The sequence below is a fragment of the Nematostella vectensis genome, chromosome 9 (assembly GCF_932526225.1).
Source record: "Nematostella vectensis chromosome 9, jaNemVect1.1, whole genome shotgun sequence".
NCBI classification, from domain to species: Eukaryota; Metazoa; Cnidaria; class Anthozoa; order Actiniaria; family Edwardsiidae; genus Nematostella; species Nematostella vectensis.
In genome coordinates, this window is record NC_064042.1 from 1,934,071 (window position 1) to 1,955,976 (window position 21,906).

Below are 21,906 nucleotides of genomic sequence, written 5' to 3' on the forward strand. Positions count from 1 at the left end.
ACAGGTAAATTCAACATCAAGATTGACATATTGAAAGCTCGAAGCTATATTTCTTCTGCGAGGGCTCATAGAATTTTGAAGCACGAGAATTTCCCAAAAAGGGCCTAGAACATGGAGTCATAAAGCTTTACTTAGCTAGTATAAAACAGACAAAAGAAACAATTGAACTTTCGCAAGGGCGTTTTTTTTTTAGAAAACTATAAAGCCAATCAGAACCAGGAACAATTTTTTAATGAATTGAAGAAGAGTCCAAAATATATACATTTGATTTTCTATCATGAATACATGAACAAGACTTCTTTCACCGATATACCCTCCTATAATAGTGTGCGAAATAACTTATCGAATTAAAAAAAAAATATTTACATGAGTTTCTTGGGATAGCTGTCTCTTGTCCCGAGCAGTTACCTCAAAAATAGAATACGTAATCGTACGAATTTTAATTGATCTACTGGAAATTCGACCAGGTGATGGAAATTTTCCCACTCTCTTTTTTCTGAAAAAGTCTGAAAATGTTCTTAAGGATGTTCTTAAATTCTAATGTCTACACAATATCAATGGATTATTTAAAAGAAAATTACACAAATGATTGACAGCAATAATAACTAAAATCCATCCTAGTCACTAGGCTCTACCACAGGTAGTCCGTTGATAACACTCGACACACTAAGGTAGGTTTTTCTCGCAGACGAAGGGAAGCTTGTGATATCCAGAGTCAGGTACGTCAACGAGTCTACCGGTTGCTATGGTAACAGCTCCCAGAGGTCCTTGCGAGGCTGGCGCGGCTGATTCCCATAGCTGTGCTCCTGGGGTGAGATTATTGTAACTCCACGTCCACACTCCACCTGTCTGATAAAACAAAGTGATATGACTAGAAAATACAAGAAAATATAATAGAAAGATATTCATTCTCAAAACATTGACAAGCAGAAGGATTTTCATTTGCATTTATTTATCGCTTCGGCGTTGGTTAAAATATTGACGAATTATATAGGGGACTTGCCCAAAGAGAACACGTGACTAAATTGGTGGTATTCTAACGCGTGATTAGCGGCAAAATAACAGCAACAAAAAGCGTATTTAGAGAGCATACGTATAAAGCCTGAAAGTTTTTTTTAAGAAAGGGTTATAATTTCAATTATAGATTTTAATTTATTTTCGATCTTCTCTGGCGTTACGGGCGCAGTCATCAATCATATCTGTGTCTATTCTGGCTTGAATTTGCAATCCAAAAGGTCACGTGATATTTTTAGGTTATATAAACCCTACATTTTCCTTTTAAGTTTCATAACTTCCTCCTAAAAATGCATGTAGAATATATAGAAGATGTAAGATTTTGAAGAAAATGCGTAAAACATGTCCTTCCACAGATATCCCATTATGATTTTCTGTGGTGAACTTATCAGAAGAAGCAAGAACATCAAATTGTAAGTTGCCTTATATCTACAAAGTCCCCGACATGATATTTACCTAGTTCATACAATTTAACCCTATAACCAAAATCTAAAAAAAAATTTTTAAATCATGTCGTGTTATGTGTATCTTATGCTATTTTTTTTGTCTTGGCCAGCTATATTCCAGCCATTAACAAAGGCATTTTTGACATACCAGCGTGCACTTGCCGTGAAGTCGCCTGGTTCGAACGCTGAGGCATTACTTAATGCTATGGTCTCGAAAAACAAATTATAAAACAACAAAATTTTTCGTAGGCCACTGAACCTATCCAAATGAGATGTTTATCTCAGTAGTAAATTACATCCTCTTAAATCACATTGAATCTCCGTCCATCCATCAATGAAAACGACTCAATTGTGATCTTTTATACATTGAATATTATTTTAGAAAATGATGAGTGTAAATTAAAACAAACAAAAAAAAAGGAAAAACAACACAGTGTTGTCACGTGAGTCATAAACTACAACTCACAGATCATCTTGCTCGGTGAATCTGTGCACTGATTGGATGAGGTTATTCTTGAGTGACCTCGATAAACCGCAGAACGTAACCACACGTTTCTTAGGCACTTTCATAGCAAAACGACCAATGTTAAAAGTAAAACAAGCTTGTGAACTTACCTTTCGAAGTCCCACAAATATGCGAGAGGTGCTGTTGTTCAGGGTTGGCACGTGGTAGCGTACAAAATCCAGCTTGTCAATAGAGTTGAACACACCCATGACGCCACCGTGCACGTGACATGCACGTGATGCTTCCTCCCAACGCACGTGACTATCAAGGAAAAACCGGTAGCACTTGTATTTGTTTTGGTACCAGCCTTCCTCGTTGCAGTTATCTAGAGTCGTAAAATGGATATTTTGGTTATTCCCAATCGCGTAGCCCCAGTCCTGCTAATGGAAGGTGGTAAGAGTTTAAGGGGGGGGGGGGAGGAGGGGGAGTGGCCAGGTACATAGATTTACTGTGTGTCAGGGTTCTCTTGAATAGGAAAAAGAAAGCGTAGACCTGCCAAAGGATCTTCGGAGACCCAGGGATACGCGGAGACCAGAAGTGGGAGTTCCATCCTCGGAGACCCAGGGCGGGGCCAGAAGCGGGAGTACGCGTAAGAGCCAAAGGGTTGGAAATAATTTGCGCGGATCCTCAGCGCACCTCGCTCTTCACCCGTTTCAATCTTGATGCTGAATGTACCTGTTTCTCTGTAGCAGTAAGCATCGAGCTTCTTAGTCGTTGTGGAATAATAAACCCTGTGAACACGATGTTGGTCCCTTGATGTATTGCAGTCTCTGAGAGGAAGACGTATTGGAAGAGCAGCGAACCCTTCTGCTACCCAACCATAACTATAATCACAACAACAACGCCAGGGTGAAAACAGAAAATCATAATCATAAACAAAAACGCCAGGTTGTAAACAAAAAATCATAATCATAAACAAAAACGCCAGGTTGTAAACAGCAAACGATAACCATGGCCCACCCGCCCCGGAAAGCCACACATGCGCTCTATGTCCCATTCCTGGGGTGTATAATTTGCCCAAAAGCGTGCCTTTATAGAAATTTTACAGACTTCCCTGGGAGGTTCCCCCTCACCCTCCCTGCCTACCTGCACTCAAATAAGCCGACTTTCCACGCCTTGTCAACTTGTGCGATGGTGGCCAAGCGTGCACCAAATACTTGGCACAATCGATTAGCCTCGTTGAACTTTATTACATATTTGACGCTGGCAGCTGCGTTGAAAACGTTTCTGAACACACTGTGCTGAACGAACCCCAACTCTAAAAAGGTAAGACCATAAATTTTTGTTAGGGGTGAAAATCTGCTTGCCCATTGGGGCTCCAATTTGTTGCTCCCCTTGTCCCTTATAATATAATATAAATATTACCTATGAAAAAGGGGGCTTATTTTATTTTTTCTGTAGCCTGGTTGGCTGTAAAAAATAAGTTTCTACTTTGTTGAGGCCAGTCTTCCTATCTCAGCTACTAAAAAAACGTAAAAGCAAATGGCAAATGCCAAAATGATAATTTCATCGGAAAATACCTAAGTTGTGGTCAAAATTCTTCTTTTCGCAGAAAAAATGCCTATATAATTTAATTTGATTAATCCTAGATATCGGCCTGTTTTTGTGTTTAATTAACGATTCAAACGTTGCTTCTTTCATGTCGTATCCCTGGCTGACTATTATTGTTGAAATAAACTCCTTTTATTCAGTACATAAAACTATTTTACACTTCACAAATTAACTGAATTTAACTTTTGATTATAACAACCTGAGGAAAAAAAACAAGACAATATGATTTCTTAAACAAAACATATTCCCTTGATCCCAAAACAATTATAAAATAAGATTACTTATAATAAAACTCCACCTATAAGCGATTAAAACTTTAAATATTATTTCCCATCGCTCTACCCACTTTGTATTTTCTCAAAGTAATCTAAAGCCAGCCCTTCAAACTACTTTTCATCACTCTCCCACCTTAGGTACCTTTGTACGAACCGCTCTAAAAAAAAAAAGAAACATAGCGATTTACCTAGCTTGTCCTTAAGTATACTAGTTCGACTGCTTCGATATGCGAACTACCTGTGCCACAGTGATCATCCAAATATGGTGCTGCCGAGAAAGACACTCCACAGCTACAGCGATACGTCCAGTTAAACTGGTCAGCGGTACACGTGCCTCCGTTCAGACAAGGATTGGAGAAACAGGGATCCTGGAATGGCAAAAATATGCACCACGTGTAATCAGAATATTGAATGATCATTTTAATTTTTTATATTTATTATCAACACACTCTTTTTTTCAGAAGAACCTTTTTATAAGAAAATCTAGCCGGGGTTTCACCAAATTCGAAGAAGATAACTTACTCAGAACATACCTAGGCTAAAAATTTTGTTTGGTTAATTGTGATTCGTACAATAATCTTTATAAGCTTTATTTACCGAGGGTAGCATATTAACCGAATTACAGTTTTCTATCATATTGTGTTTATAATCCTAATAATGTTCCTAATAAGACTGGATTAGAACATTCACGAATAAACAACAAAGTTATTGAGATATTATTGAAAGATAGCTGTTTAACTGGTCGGAGAATCTAATAAGCTATAGGTATTCTACAAGACCAAAAGTAAAATAATGATGAAAGAATAGCTAGGAGAATAACAAAGAGTGTTATGTCAAAGTGATCTCTTTGACGTAATATCTTTTAAGTTACCAAAAATAATTTTAGTTATCTATCATCAGTAAAACCTTTCACTGAAAATGGTTTCTTTTTTCGACGGGCTCCGGTTGTAGCGAAACGACTTCTCGTATTATTTTTCCACCGAGTCAAATACGAGAGGCTAATCCACAGGAAACCCAACCACAGGAAACCCGATAAGAACGCCTGAGACTAGGCTGGCGAAAGGCTAATATTACAAATAAGTAGCACCTGCTTTTAGTCACACGATTACAGTAACCAGGTCAAGCGTGACACCCTAGAGCCGATTATTGAGTTCATTATTTGAAATTTTATTTGATTGTTTATCGAGAAGTTTCCATTCTTGATACGCATTCTGGTTACCCATTGTGATAGAGGGAATTCTTTATACTACAAATTTAGAGCCGATGGTCCTTCCGTTATGGCGAAGGCTAATCTTCGAAGTATAATTCAATTTACTCCGGGATGATTTTTTTTTTACATTTGGCAATTCATTATTAGTGGTCAGGAGAACATGTTCTGTGGTGGTGAATATATATATATATATTTGTGGTGCTATTACGTCCCCATTTTCTTATAGCAAAATCATTGGTGTAACATCTCGATTTTCAGTAAGCCTTCTTATTCCCGCTGAAGCACTAGTACGTAGATTACAATGTCTAATTTTGTAGTATATTGAGTCATGGTTAATTATCTATATGAATTCTGTTATTTCGATTTGGTAAGAAAGGAGTCAATACGAGTATTTTCATTATTTTTTAATCGATTAAATTTGGACAGCACCTGGCAGCTCTCTTTTTGCACAACTCGACATGACGGGAAAACCCTGAACATGCGCAGTTTTGAAGAGATAAAGAGGAAAGATACATTGTTTTTATTACAATAGCCACCAGTTCCTTGTATTCCGGACTGATTATCCCTTTTTAAAACACAAATAACGTGAGTTCGAAATGCACATACCCAGATTTTGGCTCTTAAGACATTTTTTCCTTGATCATCCTTGCGCCATGTATGGGCTTAGGGACGAAAAGCTCAAATTCCAATGACACTTTACAAAGAGTCGCATCAATTTAAAAAAAGTCGCACTTGATATTTTGTTTGATATTACTCACTAAGTACTTAGGATAATTTTCCGCCTTATTTGGTGTGTAATGAGCTTATTGGAAACGTCAAGTCATGTTTTTCCGTCATGCCGCACAACTCCCAAAAAACAACTAACGATTTGCGCATTTAAACATTTTCTCTGGCCTAAAATTGTATTTGTTTTAAATAATTTTAAAATACATCGTATAAATCAATTAAGGTATTTGCACGGGCTAAAAAGGTGTTTTATTTTAATGTTTTTAACATAGTCCCGATAAAGTTGAGCCTATTTCAGCAAAAGATTCAGAATCTTTAGGGGCTGTTGTAAAGCGCATTTGCAACCGCGAGTTCTGCAAGACGCCCAGAGAGTTCAGCCTTGATAATAATAAAAGCTTTTTTCAACTTCTATTCTATGAGATTTATATCAAATCTAAGCTTCGTTTGTAATCTGGTCGTTCCGTGAAGCGCCTTCAAATTTTGCGATTTAATACTTCATCATATCATCAATATTTAATTAATTTTGGGGTTATTCTTAATAAAGTCGTAATAAGAAATTCAAAGCACTTTGGCGATTTTATATTTGCTTTTCACTTAAAAGTGGATAAAGCAAAAATATAAGAAGTCTCATCGACACTTTTTATTTATCTTTCATCGCAACTCGGGAAAAAAAATCTGTGATCAAGAACAAGCGTCCTTTAATGAGAGTTACTCATTCTTAGGGTTCGGATGACTTTTTTTCTCGTAATAAGGAACTCTGCTTCCTTCAGCTAAATAAAATCATTTAGGCATGAACATCTTTATATGCATCCTAGACATTTTCATAGTAACATTAAAAAAAATAAATAAATAAAAATCTGGCAACTCGTACTCACCGCCACAGCAAAGTAAGTGAATCCTGGCCTTCGTTTCAGGCCAAGTGGCTGCAGCAAATGTGTAGAGTTGTTAACTTCACAAGTAAACTGAGAATCATTCGCGCTTCGTCTTCCGAAATTTACCGACACAAAAGAGTTCACATCGAAACACTTTGCTTGGCAGCTGAAAGAGTCACTGGTGTTGAACACTTCCACGACATAACCCACCAAAGCATAAGCGGGAATGTCCATGAAATTGAGGTAAGTAAACTCAGAATAGGAAAAACTTGAAAAGAAGAAAAGGAAAGTAGAGAAAACACTGGATATAAAAAACGCGTTCATTTTGCAAAATGAATGTTGGATGCGAAGAGTTCAACTCATTTCGATATGCCAGTTTGAATCTGGGCAATGCTTATTATGCTCAATGGGGGGCCCTATCACATGTGACTGACGTGTTTCGTTTTCCGAACACTAAAATTAATCTGACCAAAGCGGCACACAGATAATGGGTCGTACGTAGGAGAAGTATTCAATAGTGATAAAAGCACAGGTATCCCAGTAAATATGGAAAAGCTAAATTGCATCACCATTGACAAGAATTATTAGAAAAAAAACTTTAGATAAATTTCCAATATCGCCATGAAAAAAAAAATATCTCAAGTTTTTTTTTTCAATTTTTCAGATACCTTTTTCGGCAGAAAAGTGAAAAGTAGAATTTCCAAAACAGGTCACAGGCTAAACCTCTGAATTCGAAAATCTGTTTAAAAGAGTGACTAGAACATTCCCAAATAAACAACAAAGTTATTGCGATATTATTGAAAGATAGCTGTTTAACTGGTGGGAGAATCTAATAAGCTATAGGTATTCTACAAGACCAAAAGTAAAATAATGATGAAAGAATAGCTAGGAGAAAAACAAAGAGTGTTATGTCAAAGTGATCTCTTTGACGTAACATCCTTTAAGTTACCCAAAATAATGTTAGTTATCTATCATCAGTAAAACCTTTCACTGAAATTTTTTTAAGTCTTTTCTATGTTTTCGACGGGCTCCGGTTGTAGCGAAACGGCTTCTCTTATTATTTTTCCACCGGGTCAAATACGAGAGGCCAGCCTAGTCCCCCATGCGTTCTTACCTGGTTTCCTGTGCTCAGAGATAAACCGTGAGGTAGCCTGGGGGCTGGGACGAGATCACCCACAGAACGCCTAGTGAAATTCGCCAAAAAAGTCCCTGATTTCTCAAAACGGTCCCTGATTTTACCTTGCCTACGCATTGACCTCACGTCTTAGATATTTGTCATTTCACGATTTAGGGCTTGTTTCCCGAGAAAAGAAAGCATCCTCTACACATTTGGAGGTTTGTTTGCTTCTATTTTCATCGTAAAAGCTTGCACGAAGCTCCGAATTTTGGAGAAAATTGAATCGAGACTTGTTTTGATCGTCGCTGGAATCTACTCCGCATTTGTAAAAATCTTCCCCATGCCACTTTCCTCTTGTTACAGCTAAGTTGTTCTCATTTGTATTTCTTTTTATTTCTTCTGCGAGTTATGTTTCCATGTATTACTGAAGTTATTTTAATAAATGTGGAGAAGTCAAGAATCGAAATCCATCGTGTTTACCTTTGATTTTACGCTGTGTCTACTTGCACGGCAAGGAGGCAAAGGAGGAAAAAAAACTAGCTGCACGGCTGTCTCGATTTCTAGCCTAAATAACAAGTTTCTGGCTTTAAAACACTCCCACGATTATTTAGAATAGCCAAGCGACGACTTTTAGCCTGAAAAGCTATGCAACAAGCGGCCCGCAAATGCTCGGCAAAGAATGAACGAAGCGTGGAGTTCGACATTAATGATCGTTCATTGTGTGCCGAGCATTCGCATGTCGCCTTTTACGAATATTTTCAAGCTCGAAGCCATCGTTTGACGGTTCTAAATAACGGTGGGAGGTTTTTAAAGTCAAAATTTTTCATTTTGGCTTAATGGCAAAAAGAAAAAAGGGAAGTGCATCTATTTTTTTTTCTCCTTGCACAGCTGTTATGGCGAAAAAACGGTGTCGAAACCCACGCTTCGTTCATACTGTGCCGAGCATTTGCGGGTCACTCAATGCACAGATTTTCAAGCTTAAAAACATCTCTTGGCTGTTCTAAATAATCGTGGAAGTGTTTCAAAGCCAGAAACTTGTTATTTAGACTAAAAATCGAGAAAATGGGAGACAGCCGTGCAGCTAGGTTTTTTTCCTTCTTTACCGGAAGCCGTGCAAGTAGACACAGCGTTGATTTTATGCAGCCATATGCAGCCAGCAAAAAAAATATTTTGTGATTAAATTCTTGATGGCAATAGTTTTTCTCTAAGCTATCTGTGCTATACAGTATGTATTAATATTGAATAAAGTTTCATTTTCATATTTTTGAATATCTTGGTTGTTTGTTATAGAATCCTTTGATCAATCCTGTAGAATACTAAACGAATAGCTGTTGAAAAACATTAGCCTGATGGGATGTATTTTGAAAATCATGGGCCATTATAGCCAGATTTTTTTTAGGGGTTAAGTTTTGCTTTTCAGCAAACCATTTTTCTCTCAGGTTTCTTCTGTTGCAGTGGTACTACCTAGGTATCCCAGTTCCCCTTAGCCTACAGTGATACTAATTTATCTTTCATTTGAACACAACTCCCAGTAAAGTGGGTTAGTTTAACCAAATTCCTCACCTTCACCTAGCTACAGGCCTGCTTACTTGCTTGATAACATTATTCTTTAGTGAAGCTTTCAGCTCTCGCATAACATAAACTAATTGGAATGTCATCATCGTGTCCCATCTATTCCTACCAGAAACTACAGTCTAATATTTTGGCCATTGACTATTTCTTTCTATCGCTACCAGCACATACAGCTCTCTGTTAGATTATAGAAGTGACACAAAAAATACATGATCTGTTATAGCTAAGGGCAAAGACAAGGGCAACTTGGGATATACTGGAGTGATTTTTAAGGGTAAATTTAGTGGCAACAATGAAAATAAAATACAAATTCAGTGATTAGTTGATGTTAGCCTCATGTAATGCGTCATGCATTGATCACCCTTGCATAGCCAGGATTTACAAAGAAATTCTTTTTGTTGGCTGAGTGGGAAGCATCCGCCCCCTACCCTCACCCCTAGCTATGTGGCAGACTTGAGAACAATCATAAGCTAAAACATTGGTTTATATCAAAAGCAAAGTGGTTTAAATTTCCAGATCAAGAACTTGGACTTTTTGTGTCCCCTTCAGAAGACTTATCCAAACTTTTTGAGTAAAAAAAATATCAAATAGTTTTATTTTTTTCAGACCAAAAGGTTGTCCCCTTTGAAGCTGGGCTGCCATTTGAAAAGGCTTCAAATACTAACACTTCATTGCTGAAACAACACCCGGATAAGATTATCAAATAGCTATTAAGGACAAAGGTGGAACATGAGGACAAAGGTGGAACATGAGGACAAGGTGGAACTGAACATTCCGAAAAACAATTACAGTTAAAAACAAAACAAAAGCTGCAGTGTTTCTATTTGCTTATTTCTTTCATGGAAAAAAAATTATCAACAAACTAAAAGTTTTAGTATAAAATTTGAAACTAAATTTGACATTGAAACAGCTAAAATAAGTCATTACCAAGAGTGTCAGTTCGTTCTGAACACCGCTGATAAATTATAAGATGACCAGAAAGTTGGTGCGACCTCCTCATTAATTCAATTTCGTGCACAATAAATGGCGTGCTAACGTCGCATTATCTGTCCGACTTTTCTAGAGCGGCTCGATAATGCGACCCTGGCACGCCGTTTAATCTAGGCCTAAGTTTTGGTTCGATTCTCATATTCAAATAATGCGAAAAGTTTAAACCAATAGCAAATAATGCATAGAGTTTTAGTTCGATTATCAAATAATTCGAAAAGTTTTAATAGGTTATTCAAATAATGCGAAAAGTTTTCATTCGAATATCAAATAATGCGTATAAAAGTTTTAATTTGTAAGTAATTTCATGCGTGACACGCAACATTAATTTTGACCCTGAAAACGCGCCATACATGTCTGCGGTTATGCGTGAACAAACTCCTCAAAACATCTCATCGAATCTTCGAGGCAAAACAGCCAAGCCAACCCATAAAATACAAGCGTGTTTGAAGGTATTCCTCCGTTTGCTACTTTTGCGCGCATAAGGTTGATTTTCCTGCAGCATTATTCGCTATTCTCTGGTCGCCATTTTTGATTTGGCGAATTTCACTAGGCGTTCGGGGAGATGGTTTCCTGTGACGTCACAACTCTTACCATCCACAGGAAACCCAACCACAGGAAAACCGATAAGAACGCCTGAGACTAGGCTGACGAGAGGCTAATGTTACAAATAAGTAGCACCTGCTTTTTAGTCACACGATTACAGTAACCAGGTCAAGCGTGACACCCTAGAGCCGATTTTTGAGTTCATTATTTGAAATTTTATTTGATTGTTTACCGAGAAGTTTCCATTCTTGCTTGATACGCATTCTGGTTACCCATTGTGATAGAGGGAATTCTCTACTACAAATTTAGTGCCGATGCCCTTCCGTTATCAGGCCCGTACCCACGATTTTTCTTGGGGGTTGTGAAATCCGAAAAAGTGGATCATTCTTCCGGGGGGCGTATCAAGAAAATTGAGCAAAAAATTGTCGTTTTTCCAAGACGCGGGCACTTTCATATATGGAAACTAATATATTTCTTATTTGGAAAACCTGCACGATTCTTGTCATTTATAAAGCTGCCGTACCGCAGGTGCTTCGCAAACTTTGTGAATTTGATTCAGAAGAGAAAAACAGTGACTATGACCATCTTTATTCCATGGAGAAAGCCTCTGAAAAGAAACTTAAATTCCTCGGTACCAGACCCCTGAAACGACAACGGTTTCTTCATATGGAGGGGGGGGGGGGGGGGGGTGGAGGGAGTTCTTTGAAAAAAAATCTGACTACCCGCAAAAAAAAGAAATTTTTTATGCCTTTGCAGTATCTCCACGGGACGTTTTTGTCGGGTTTAACTACATACCAGAGTGATCTTGCTTATGCTTTATAGTTTTGTCAAAGAGCACGTCTATTGAGAACCGTTGTGAGGGTGGCGTTCGCACCCCCTGCACCCCCCTGGGTACGGGCCTGGTCATGGCTAAGGCTAATCTTTGAAGTATAATTTTTTTACATTTGGGAATTCATTATTAGTCAGGAGAACATGTTTTCCTGTTGTAGTAAATGAACCTAACTCCACCTCAAATAGTTGTGTTGTAAATGCTAGCACTATGTCTCTTTTCTTCTTCTTAGTGTTTTTTTCTTCTTTTTTTTTTTTTTTTTTTTCGCGGCTGAAAAAGAAAGTGACGCAGAGCTGATCACCGCTGTGGTTTATCGGCCACTGCGACCAGGACCTGGGCCAGGTTTCACACGAGTTCATAAGTACAATGATGTGCGGAAGGGAGGAGAGGGTCAGACATCTCACCACGGAAATCAACAAAGAATAAATGAGAGTGAGGAAATATCCAGACGAAAAAGCTTCATGTAACTTAAAGTGCAGTGTATATTAGAAAATTATTTACTTTACAAAAAAAATAACAGGGAAATTCACAATTTCAAAAATAATCACACATAGAAAAGTAGAGCAAGACACTCGCCCCATTCCCCAAAAGGGGTTGTTGTTGATTTGCTGAAAAAATGGCGGATGAAATGACTCCTGTATTGCATGAAAGTTTTAAAGAACAAGTTTTGATGCTTTTTCAAGACTAAATAAGCTTCATAAACCACGAAACATACGGAATTGTAGTGCGATGGGATTCAAGCGCATTCAAGCTGCCTTTACTTTTCACTTCAGCAATTTTCGCCGTAGACCAGGATTTTTGCTATGTCTTGCAATCCTTTGCCTTCTATACGTCGTTTACTGGATTTCTATGACAGGGACTGATTCCAGGTTTAAGAGTGCAAGAAAACTCATCAATACAACTTTGCATACTGCCCCTGTAATAAAAGGGCTGGAATTTTCGGATTCAAAGTTTACGCTAAATGGGGAACCGTTCTTGATTCTAAGCGGTTCATTGCATTATTTTCGAGTCATGCCCGAGTACTGGAAGGATCGCCTGGTTAAGCTGAAAGCCATGGGACTAAATACTGTGGAAACGTAAGTGTTTGATCTTAAGTTAATTTCAATGGTTTCCACTTAATTATGGTATAGATCCCCTTTTGATCGCCTGATAAGTTTGGTGAGGTATCGGCTAGCTTGGTAACGGCCTAACCAAGCGCACCCGAGGAGCCGGGCCTCCAGGCCACAGCTCCCCGCCCCCCAGGAGGATACCTGTCACACCTTTCGGTGGAGGTCACTTACCCGGCAGGTCACGTATGCAGGAGTGGTGGGTGGGATAAAAAAAACCTGCGACACAAATAGGCAGAACCTCCCGACCCAACAGGCATAGCTGTCAACTCTCCCGCATTAGGCGGGAGTCTCAAGATTTTGAACCTTTTCTCAAGCCTGATTTTCTTGAAAATATCCATACATTTTCTGTATTCTCCCGCATTAGCTATCTTTGATACTTCTGGTACATTCACTGTATTTTCTCAAGATTTTCCCTAAAGCAAGGTTGACAGCTATGCAACAGGGGATATCCCCATGCCCGGCGTACCTTCTTGAGTTAAGCTTATGCTGAATTATGCAATGTTATTTTGGGGGAGCTAAACTTCAGAATTAGATACCACATAATTCCGTTCCATTTTATTAACGCCTCACAATTGAAAACTAAAATCCCACATTTTGTTTCAGCTATGTTGCTTGGAATTTGCATGAGCAAGTCCAAGATAATTTCAAATTTAAAGATGAACTAGATATTGTGTAAGTATTCACTGACTGTTATTCATTTTCTGTAAAATTCACATTATTTAAAAGTGTCTACAACCACAGTCAGTCTTTTTTTCTTCTTTTTTAGTTATTCCATTCTAATATTGAGCTCTAACCATAAATTTGAGGTGTTTTGTGTTTTAAAAAAGGTGGTCATATATCTCTTACCGATAGGATATACAATTTTATATTTTGTAACTAAAGCAGTGATATTTTTAATATTTAATGGCTACTTAATGGAATTTATTATGTTAATTCTAATTGCATATTAACATTTCAGAAAATTTGTGAAGCTAGCTCAAAGACTTGGGTTATATGTCATCATACGACCCGGTCCCTATATCTGTGCAGAATGGGATCTTGGAGGCTTACCAAGGTTTAAAAACATTTTCTTGTTGATTTGCATGATAAATCATTGATTATAAATACATTGATATTATCAATTAATCATTTTTTAACATTATATAGTAATGCTTGTTTAATGCTAGCTGCTTAATAACTAATCTGTATGGTTGTAGTTGGCTTCTAAGTGACCCTGAAATGAAACTAAGGACATCCTATGGTCCATTCATGGAGGCAGTGGACAGATACTTTCAAAAGCTGTTCCCTTTGCTGACACCACTTCAGGTGCCTATTTTATCAATTTTCGTATAATAAATAAGGTTCCCTTGTTTTAATAATAATGATTGGAGGTAGACGTGGGCAATGGTCATGGTTGTAGTGGTGCTAATAGTGATAAATGATAATTTGGATGATGGTTTTAGTGATCATGATGGTGATGATATATAGTGACAAACACATTCCATGTACTTTTCCCTGCCCTCAAAGAAATTGAAATGTGCCAAGGAAATTAGCAAATTGCAAGCATTAGTATTTATATTATTTTACAGTATTGCCAAGGAGGGCCTATCATTGCCTGGCAGATAGAGAATGAGTATTCATCATTTGATAAGAAAGTTGACATGACTTACATGGAGCTTCTACAGAAGGTGAGTGTTTAGGAAACTAGTACAGTGTGATGCATGTTACCATGGCTACCTTGACGGTTTCAGGAACTAAGCCATTAATGATACAAGAAGAGTACTTAACAAATAGATCGCATTTTTGTGTGCATCTGTCCTCTAATAATCCACAAGGTGATGACATCACAGCGTTTCATGATAAGTGCGCTCAGTTAGGGTCTTGTTGTTGGACTGTTCATGAAAAGCTGTGATGGTATTCATGTTAAGATAGATACACAAAAACTAAGGTCTAGTTGACTAATTTGATTTGTTGTCTAACTGTTTATAAATCCACTCCTTTTTAAAACCACTGTCTTTGAATAATTGACAATTTTCATAGCTAATGAGAATTTCTTCTGTGTAAAAAATAAAATTTTGTCATGTTCATGCATAAACAATTGAGCACATGCAATCAAAACCACTTTTTAAAGTTTGTTCTATTAACACAAGACACAATTCCATGATCATGCTGGCTAGTAAACTACAAAATTAGCCCTTACATGGACAAGAAGTCTCCACAGCTCGAAAGGAACAAAGCCACATCAAAAAGATATTGAGTACAAAAGCCAATTAAATTGCAGGATTTGTGATAGTATGTGGCGAATGGATTTAAGTAATACTCAGTAGAGAGGGATTTTGGTTCTGGTTCTGGTTCTGGTTCTGGTTCTGGTTCTGGAGGTCAAATAAAGGCCTCCCTCAAGAGAAAGCATCTGATTGGCCAAAATTGCTATCAAATATTTTGTTATTATTAGTACTAAATTATAAACAATAATTGAATTTTTAGATGATGGTAAAGAATGGAGTCACTGAGATGCTACTCATGTCAGATAACCTGTTCAGTATGAAAACCCATCCAATCAACCTAGGTGGAGGTGGGTTTTGTTTTTTTTCAGTTTTCTCTTAGAGTATTTATCTAATGTGATTGACATATTTTGAGTATTTATCTATTGTGATATAATGTATTTTTAGTTCTAAAGACTATAAATCTCCAAAAGAATGTGAAAGATGCCCTGTTGCAGCTTAAAGAGATCCAGGTATACCCTCCATCCTATTATTGACTACAGATAACTTTTCAGCTTTATTGAGTCAACAACAATAGTTACTCGATAATTCATAGACAGTACAATACAAAAACATACAAAACAGTTGCAACGGGGCACAATAGGATTCGCATGTGGGGCACCACCCTTTTCTATGAACTAACTAAATAAAATAATTATAAATTCTTAGTCACATGCACTGGTACATGAGGCAGATGAGAAGGTACTTATTAAGGGAGTAGGAAAAGTGGTCGGATCAACTAAGGGTACAGATATGATAAGGCCTAACTATTCTAAAAAAAAAAAGCCTGAAAAGTACTGGTCTTACATAAAAATATGCTCCTGATGTTTAAAGATGTGATATGCCTTGTGAACATGAGTAACAAAAGATGCATTTACAAGTTTACAAAAAGTCACATGTTTCATTTTGAAATATTATTTCTTCAATTTATCTAGAGAGCAGAATACAGCCAAATTAACTGAAACCAAAACTTTCCATCTTCCTTCCAGCCCGACAAACCTCTGATGGTAACAGAGTTCTGGCCGGGATGGTTTGATGTGTGGGGAGCGAAACATCACATTTTGCCCACAGAAAAATTGATCAAAGAAATAAAAGATTTATTCAGTTTGGGAGCATCAATCAACTTTCACATGTTTCATGGTAAGTAAGACCTGGAAGTGCTGTGAATGCTTTTTTAGTGCCCAGCTTCAAATAAGTGCTTTTTCTTAAAGTAAGCACACCCTTAATGCACCAAATGTAAAGATAGCCACATGCCAAATTAAATGGAATATTTAGTAAGTAGTGATTAATTATGACTGTATCAAAAACTTATCTCTTTGTAAAATCTGATAAACATTTTGTTATGTTCTAGGGGGGACTAATTTTGGTTTCATGAATGGGGCAAGCTTCACTCCATCTGGGGTATCAGTATTGGAAGGGGATTACCAACCAGATATCACATCTTATGGTAAGTAGATTTTACTTTTTTTGTACTACTATGGCCGTAGCAGGGGGTGGGGCACAAGGGGCATGCCCCCCCCCCCCAATATTTAAGAAAAATTATAAGGAAATGAGCAGTAGGTCATAAAGTCAGAAGTAAGCCAGTAGATACTTTATAGACTTTCTGTCAAAAAGCTTTCCACTTTAGAATAATTTATTTAGTATTCTAAGAGGCAAATACCATGTCTTTTACAGACTAGTAAGTTGATCTCTTTATGTTGTTCAATATAAAAGAAGTTTACAAATGCGTCTGTCAGGTAACTGATCTACAGGCTGGTGGAGATGTCACTGGGAGTTCAGCAATTCTCAAATGAATGTCTTTTGCCAAATGAAAATGTTAATGCAGAGTTAAAGCATCAATCTTATTTTACTTTCTGTATTTACAGACTATGATGCTCCACTGTCAGAATCAGGAGATATTACACCAAAGTATAAAGCCCTTAGGAAGTTCATCCGTGAACATGCCCCAAAGTATTCATGTGAGTTGACCATGGCTCAGGTGCACTTTTCTGTAGATTACTGTACAAAAATAAGCACATTGTTAAGTTAAGCTAAGTACAAGAAGGTAGTATTATCCCCATTTGCATTTTTTTCATTTCAGTGCCTAGTCCTTTCCCAGATATCCCTTCCAACCTGTATAAAGGGGCTTATGGTAAGACTATGTACTTATTTAACTTTCTAATCGAAGAAACTGACCAAAAAATATTTGTATTGTCTAATAGACAATGTGAATGAATTCATGAAAAATCGGCCTCCATATGTGTGCGCTCATGACAAAGTTTAGTGGATGGAAGACAGAGATTACTGTTTTTTGTTCCTGCACAAAATATATAATCTTTCCTTTTCTGTTGCTTACATCTAATAATGATCTGATAATATTAGATGATATGATCATCCTACCTCCGATCTATGTCACCCCAGGGTACCGAAAGGATGGCCATAATAGTTTATCCCACTCTTGTTTTCATGTGTTCTTGACAGAACTATATGGGTTTTCTGTGGTTAGTAAGAGAGAGTAAGAGAGAGAACCAGGTGAGTTTGTCCCAGAGCCACTCACAGCTCATCTACGAGCACAGAAAAACCACTAGGACGGCCAGGGACAAGGCAGGCTTTATCAGTTGGCAGACAAACATATATAGTGGCTAAAAGCCTAAATATATCTTCTTTTCTTTTATATGGCTCTCTGTGTGATGGGTATATGGAGTTATTTCGTGTTTTATATAAAAAAAAACATCAATGAATGACTTTTTATGACTCTTTTTTTTTTCAGACAACATTGAAATGAAGGACTTTGTTCCCCTCCAGAAGATTTACAAATATTTAGTAAGTATGGCAATGAAAGAACCTATTTTTATACTAATATCCGCACCTTATTTTGTGCTTACAAGTCTCGGATAGGCAACGGAATAATTGCCTAAATCCCTGAACCCCTACAAGTTTACATTCTTCATATTTAGCGACTGCCTCAAATCGCCTCAATCGAGTCAAACACCTACTTTGAAATTTGAAATCCCTATCTTGCCTAAAGTCTGCCCTGCCAGGGACTAGGGTGGGGATTCAAAAGGTGGCGAGCTTTTCACATGCAAACCTATTGAAACGCATTTTTACATAGGATCAAGCCATTGTCAGTGACACAGTTAAACCCATGGAGTTTTTACCAATCAACAATCATGGCGGCCAGGGGTATGGCTTCGTCATTTATCAGACGGCACTGAAGCATGATGCCAAGTCGCTTGTGGTAGAGATAGTCCGGGACAGAGCTCATGTGAGTATTGTATCCGTCATGCTTGTGGTAGAGAATGGAGAATCACAGGCATGAGTTAACACTACTGTTCTTTGTACAAGGTGATGGTTGACTCCAAAGTAATTTCAACTCTTTGTGGTTATGATGCCAAGAAGAGAACGTTTAGCACCAAGAAGCTGGAGAGAAATGAATTGGAATTGAAATTTGAGAAGGTACACATGTATGCGATTCTTGATAGACACTTACATAAGTGGAAACGATGAGTAAATTCGAGACTTGCCGAGACCCGTGGATCCGAGCCCGAGACTTGTGAAATTTCGGAATCCGAGCCCGAGCTTTTCCGGTCTCTTTTTCCGAGCTTTTTTATTTCGAGCTTGTTTTCAGATACCTTGCTAAAGGTATTCATAAACATCAGTTGAAAAAAGAATAAGTAGAGTTACAAATATATTCTTGCTACACTACGAAATAGTGAAGAGGGTAGCATGTAGCATGGTAACAACATAAGACAGATCGCGTTAAACAAGAATTAGGAACCCCGAGAACGCGTTTTAAAAATCCAAGAATTCGAGACCGTGTTAAAAAAACAAGGCTCCGAGAGCCCTAAAACTGCTAAATTTTTGCGAGTTTTTCGAAATCCCGAGGTACCCATCGCCACCCCTAACATGTGGCGACGAGTTTTTTTCTTCAAAAACAGAAAAAACGGAGAAGAGAGATTGATACCAAAAAGTTGAATTAAACGTGTAATACCTGACTCTCCTATAGTCAAATAATTCGCAGCGTAGTTCCTAGGGCATTCAGCCCAACCGATAGGCTCACAGTATACACATCTCAAGTCACGGCCTTTTGTCTTAATAGCCAAATGACGAAGACGACAAGGTGTTACTTGAAATTATGGTGGAGAACATGGGACGAGCAAACTTTGGCAAGGCTATGGATGCGCAGAGAAAAGGTACGCACGTCTACTATAGATGCCATATCAGATTTTTAGAATGCTAAACGGCCCCGTTTTCAGAAGTCATCATAACTGTAAGACCCACTCAGCTCTAAAGATTTAGTTCCCATAGATTTCCCCTTATTTTATGTTACGTTGCTGATGCATGTTTGACCCTTATTTGCATTAAAGCCTATAAAAATATTGTACAACTCGACACAACAGACTGATTGAACTGACTGTATTGTGTTCTTTTTACAGGTATTCTTGGTAAGGTTCTGATTGACGGTAAAACGCCAAGAAAATGGAAAATATATCCCCTGGATTTTCACAAGACATTTACTGAACGGTTAGTGAAAGTGGGGATTATATGGAATGCATTGAAATTAAAGACTGCAAAAGGATTTGAAACGTGATCATTGGTATCGGTATTCGCCCTTCGGCCTGCAGAAACAACAACGTAGAATGCGCGCGCGCGCCGAAACTCATGCCTAATTCTTGCTGCAAAATGGCGCTCCTGCCGTGCCGAGCCTAATTGTTTATTTGTATCGACACAAATACATTAGGTTCAACGATAGTTCAAATGTCGCACTAAATTAGTTGCACTCAATAGTTTGCTAGTAGACAAATCTGACTTGTTGTGGATATTTTTTTTGCGCAAAATCGAAATGAATATTTGATCCGGCATATCAAAAGCTCGGCGCGGACGTCAAACAGCTCATTCGGCACAGCAGAAGCGCGACGTATAAATCGGTAAATCTCAAGTCGAGGCTGCCGCTTTAACATTCGTACTTAGCCCGCCTATCCAGAAAGTACAGTCGGAATTCGAAACTTGACTACTCGTGTGGCCCTGTTCTATAACATCTCCATCGTTCCCTTTTTGTAGAGCTTTCCTCGAAGTTCCTTGGTCCCAGGCGGGTACGAAGATAAATGGCTCGGTTGGCCACTCGCCAGGCTTCTATCGCGGCATTCTGCATATCCAGGGTCAGCCCCGAGATACGTTTGTCCATCCCAAGGGCTGGGGCAAGGGAGTGTGTCTGGTCAATGGGAAGAACTTGGGCCGTTACTGGAAACTAGGGCCTCAGGAAACGCTTTATTTACCGGCATCGTGGCTCAGAAGCGGGGAAAATACGGTAAGTAGCAGTCGAGAAACATACGAGAACCGAGTTACTATCTTGTCTAGAACTGCTCGCGAGTGATATGAAATCCTAGCCTTTTACTTAGTGGTAAGGTGTTTTTTTGATCAAGTAATTACTTACAAACATTTGGGCCATTCTCGCGAGTTTACTGTATATATTCATTTAATGAAAACGCCGTATTTTGGCTTGTGTGATTCATTTGAGGGACACCAGAAATTTTGTATTTAGTCGCTAATTTAACCTTTTAATGTCTGATTCTTGACATTTGTTTTTAGATTATTTTGTTCGAGGTGGATGGGCCCAGAGCAGACCACGTGTTGCAGTTTTCAGATTCATCCATGCTCGGCGCTGAAATACACGAGCAATGAACATTGCTAGGAAATTAGAGTAGAAAACAGAGGTGTACTAAACTGGATAGCTGTAAATATAAGGCAAAAAACTCTTCGTTAAAAGAAACAGCTTTTTGCTGCTGACAAGGGGAGAGTGACCTCGGCGCTCGCACCTCTATCTACACGCCTAGAAAAGTGGTGGTGGTGGTGGTGGGGGGGGGGGGGGGGTTTAGTTATAAAACAAGGGTAATATTGTTAGCGCTGCGTATGGGAATTCGTAGTAAGTTTCGACGAAGAGGAGTTTATTATCCTCAAGCAACTTCAAGGGCGAGGCGTTTGTCGGGGTAGGCTTTTATATCAAAACCCTATCTCGAGATAAAAAGTGTTTTTTGATAACGAGCAAGGTACAAAAGAATCTTCCTAGAAGTATAACAAAACCAGCTGTCAATGATAAAGTGTTGTAGTGGGTAGTACTGTCAGGTGAATCGTACCCTGGGTACCAGAGGCTCGAGCTTCACTCGTTAACTGTTTCGAGCCAATACAGGCGTGACAGCAAACGAGTGAGCTCGAGCCTCTGGCATCCAGGGTAGAGGAATCGTTGCTCTTTGCTTCAATATCGCAATTCCATTTTTATGACCTATGAATGTCGCCGGGTGAGTTTTTTTTACCTGTCCAGCGTATAAGAACCTAGAATTTTCAAGATCATCTTGAGATAAAAAGTGTTAACGTGCAATTTTTTCATCCGCGTATAAGTCACCTTATTTAGCCTGATTTAGATCAGGCTAAATAGTTTCTTAAAAATCAGGGTACCTTTCGACATATCAGGCTGTTTAGATTTTTATAGTAGTTTTTTTTTTTTCATATACGCCAAGCATTAACTAGTCAGAACGCTTGTATAGAACGAACATTTAACGGTTGTAACATTTTACAATATGCAATGCACCAATATAATTGAACCCTAAATCATGTTTTAAATTGCGTCTTCGCGTTATATTTTATAGGTTACACATAAGAACCTTTCGTAATGTTAAAATAAGCGCCCGGGGCGCTTCTTTAATTTTCGGGGTCTTTGGGGGAGATGAGCTTATTGGAGAGGGGGCGCTTATTTCATTTCAATGAAAAACACCAGATTCAGCACAAAACTTTATTTGCGATAAATTGAAACGACAGTAAAATGTTCCCAAATTCGAGGTCGAAGGGAGGGGGGCTTTTTAATTATTACGGCATTATTTACCACCATGCTGATAAGGTTCTTATGAAAAGGCTGCTTAACATGCCAAATATT

The 21,906-nt window shown here is 38.2% G+C and overlaps 2 protein-coding genes across 3 annotated transcripts; one reads left to right on the plus strand and one right to left on the minus strand.

Annotated features, from left to right (window-relative positions):
• Positions 1 to 212: 212 nt before the first annotated feature.
• On the minus strand, positions 213 to 7,000 carry LOC5509926. Its single transcript, XM_032378993.2, has 6 exons — positions 6,603 to 7,000; positions 4,030 to 4,159; positions 3,052 to 3,223; positions 2,641 to 2,789; positions 2,076 to 2,290; positions 213 to 849 (listed from the first exon to the last, which is right to left on the minus strand). The coding sequence occupies exons 1-6, from the start codon at positions 6,921 to 6,923 to the stop codon at positions 667 to 669; spliced, it is 1,170 nt and encodes a 389-aa protein (XP_032234884.2). The 5' UTR covers positions 6,924 to 7,000; the 3' UTR covers positions 213 to 666.
• A 5,210-nt stretch (positions 7,001 to 12,210) lies between these two features.
• Positions 12,211 to 21,596, plus strand: LOC5509939 (beta-galactosidase-1-like protein 2). Of its 2 annotated transcripts, XM_048732943.1 has the most exons (18): positions 12,211 to 12,726; positions 13,363 to 13,431; positions 13,718 to 13,813; positions 13,956 to 14,064; positions 14,328 to 14,426; positions 15,223 to 15,310; positions 15,408 to 15,472; positions 15,989 to 16,139; positions 16,351 to 16,446; positions 16,865 to 16,957; positions 17,080 to 17,130; positions 17,749 to 17,801; positions 18,091 to 18,243; positions 18,324 to 18,434; positions 19,078 to 19,171; positions 19,415 to 19,502; positions 20,040 to 20,286; positions 20,568 to 21,596. In XM_048732943.1, exons 1-18 carry the CDS (start codon positions 12,380 to 12,382, stop codon positions 20,658 to 20,660), a joined length of 2,103 nt encoding a protein of 700 aa, XP_048588900.1. In that variant the 5' UTR covers positions 12,211 to 12,379; the 3' UTR covers positions 20,661 to 21,596. The 2 variants fall into 2 exon arrangements, with proteins under 2 accessions (XP_048588900.1, XP_048588901.1); XM_048732944.1 differs by lacking the exons at positions 12,211 to 12,726; positions 13,718 to 13,813; positions 13,956 to 14,064 and having other exon boundaries at positions 13,381 to 13,431.
• The last annotated feature ends 310 nt before the right edge of the window (positions 21,597 to 21,906 follow it).

Bases quoted from the DNA above. Each gene is read 5' to 3' on its own strand.
- LOC5509939 (XM_048732943.1), top strand. From the start codon at position 12,380: ATGGGATTCAAGCGCATTCAAGCTGCCTTTACTTTTCACTTCAGCAAT. The intron at 15,311-15,407 runs GTGGGTTTTGTT...ATGTATTTTTAG, and splicing joins TCCAATCAACCTAGGTGGAG to TTCTAAAGACTATAAATCTC. The intron at 16,447-16,864 runs GTAAGTAGATTT...CTGTATTTACAG, and splicing joins ACCAGATATCACATCTTATG to ACTATGATGCTCCACTGTCA.
- LOC5509926 (XM_032378993.2), bottom strand. From the start codon at position 6,923: ATGAACGCGTTTTTTATATCCAGTGTTTTCTCTACTTTCCTTTTCTTC. The intron at 2,291-2,640 runs GTACATTCAGCA...TTACGACTCTAG, and splicing joins TTACTGCTACAGAGAAACAG to ATAACTGCAACGAGGAAGGC. The intron at 850-2,075 runs GTAAGTTCACAA...TTGTTTTATCAG, and splicing joins TATTTGTGGGACTTCGAAAG to ACAGGTGGAGTGTGGACGTG.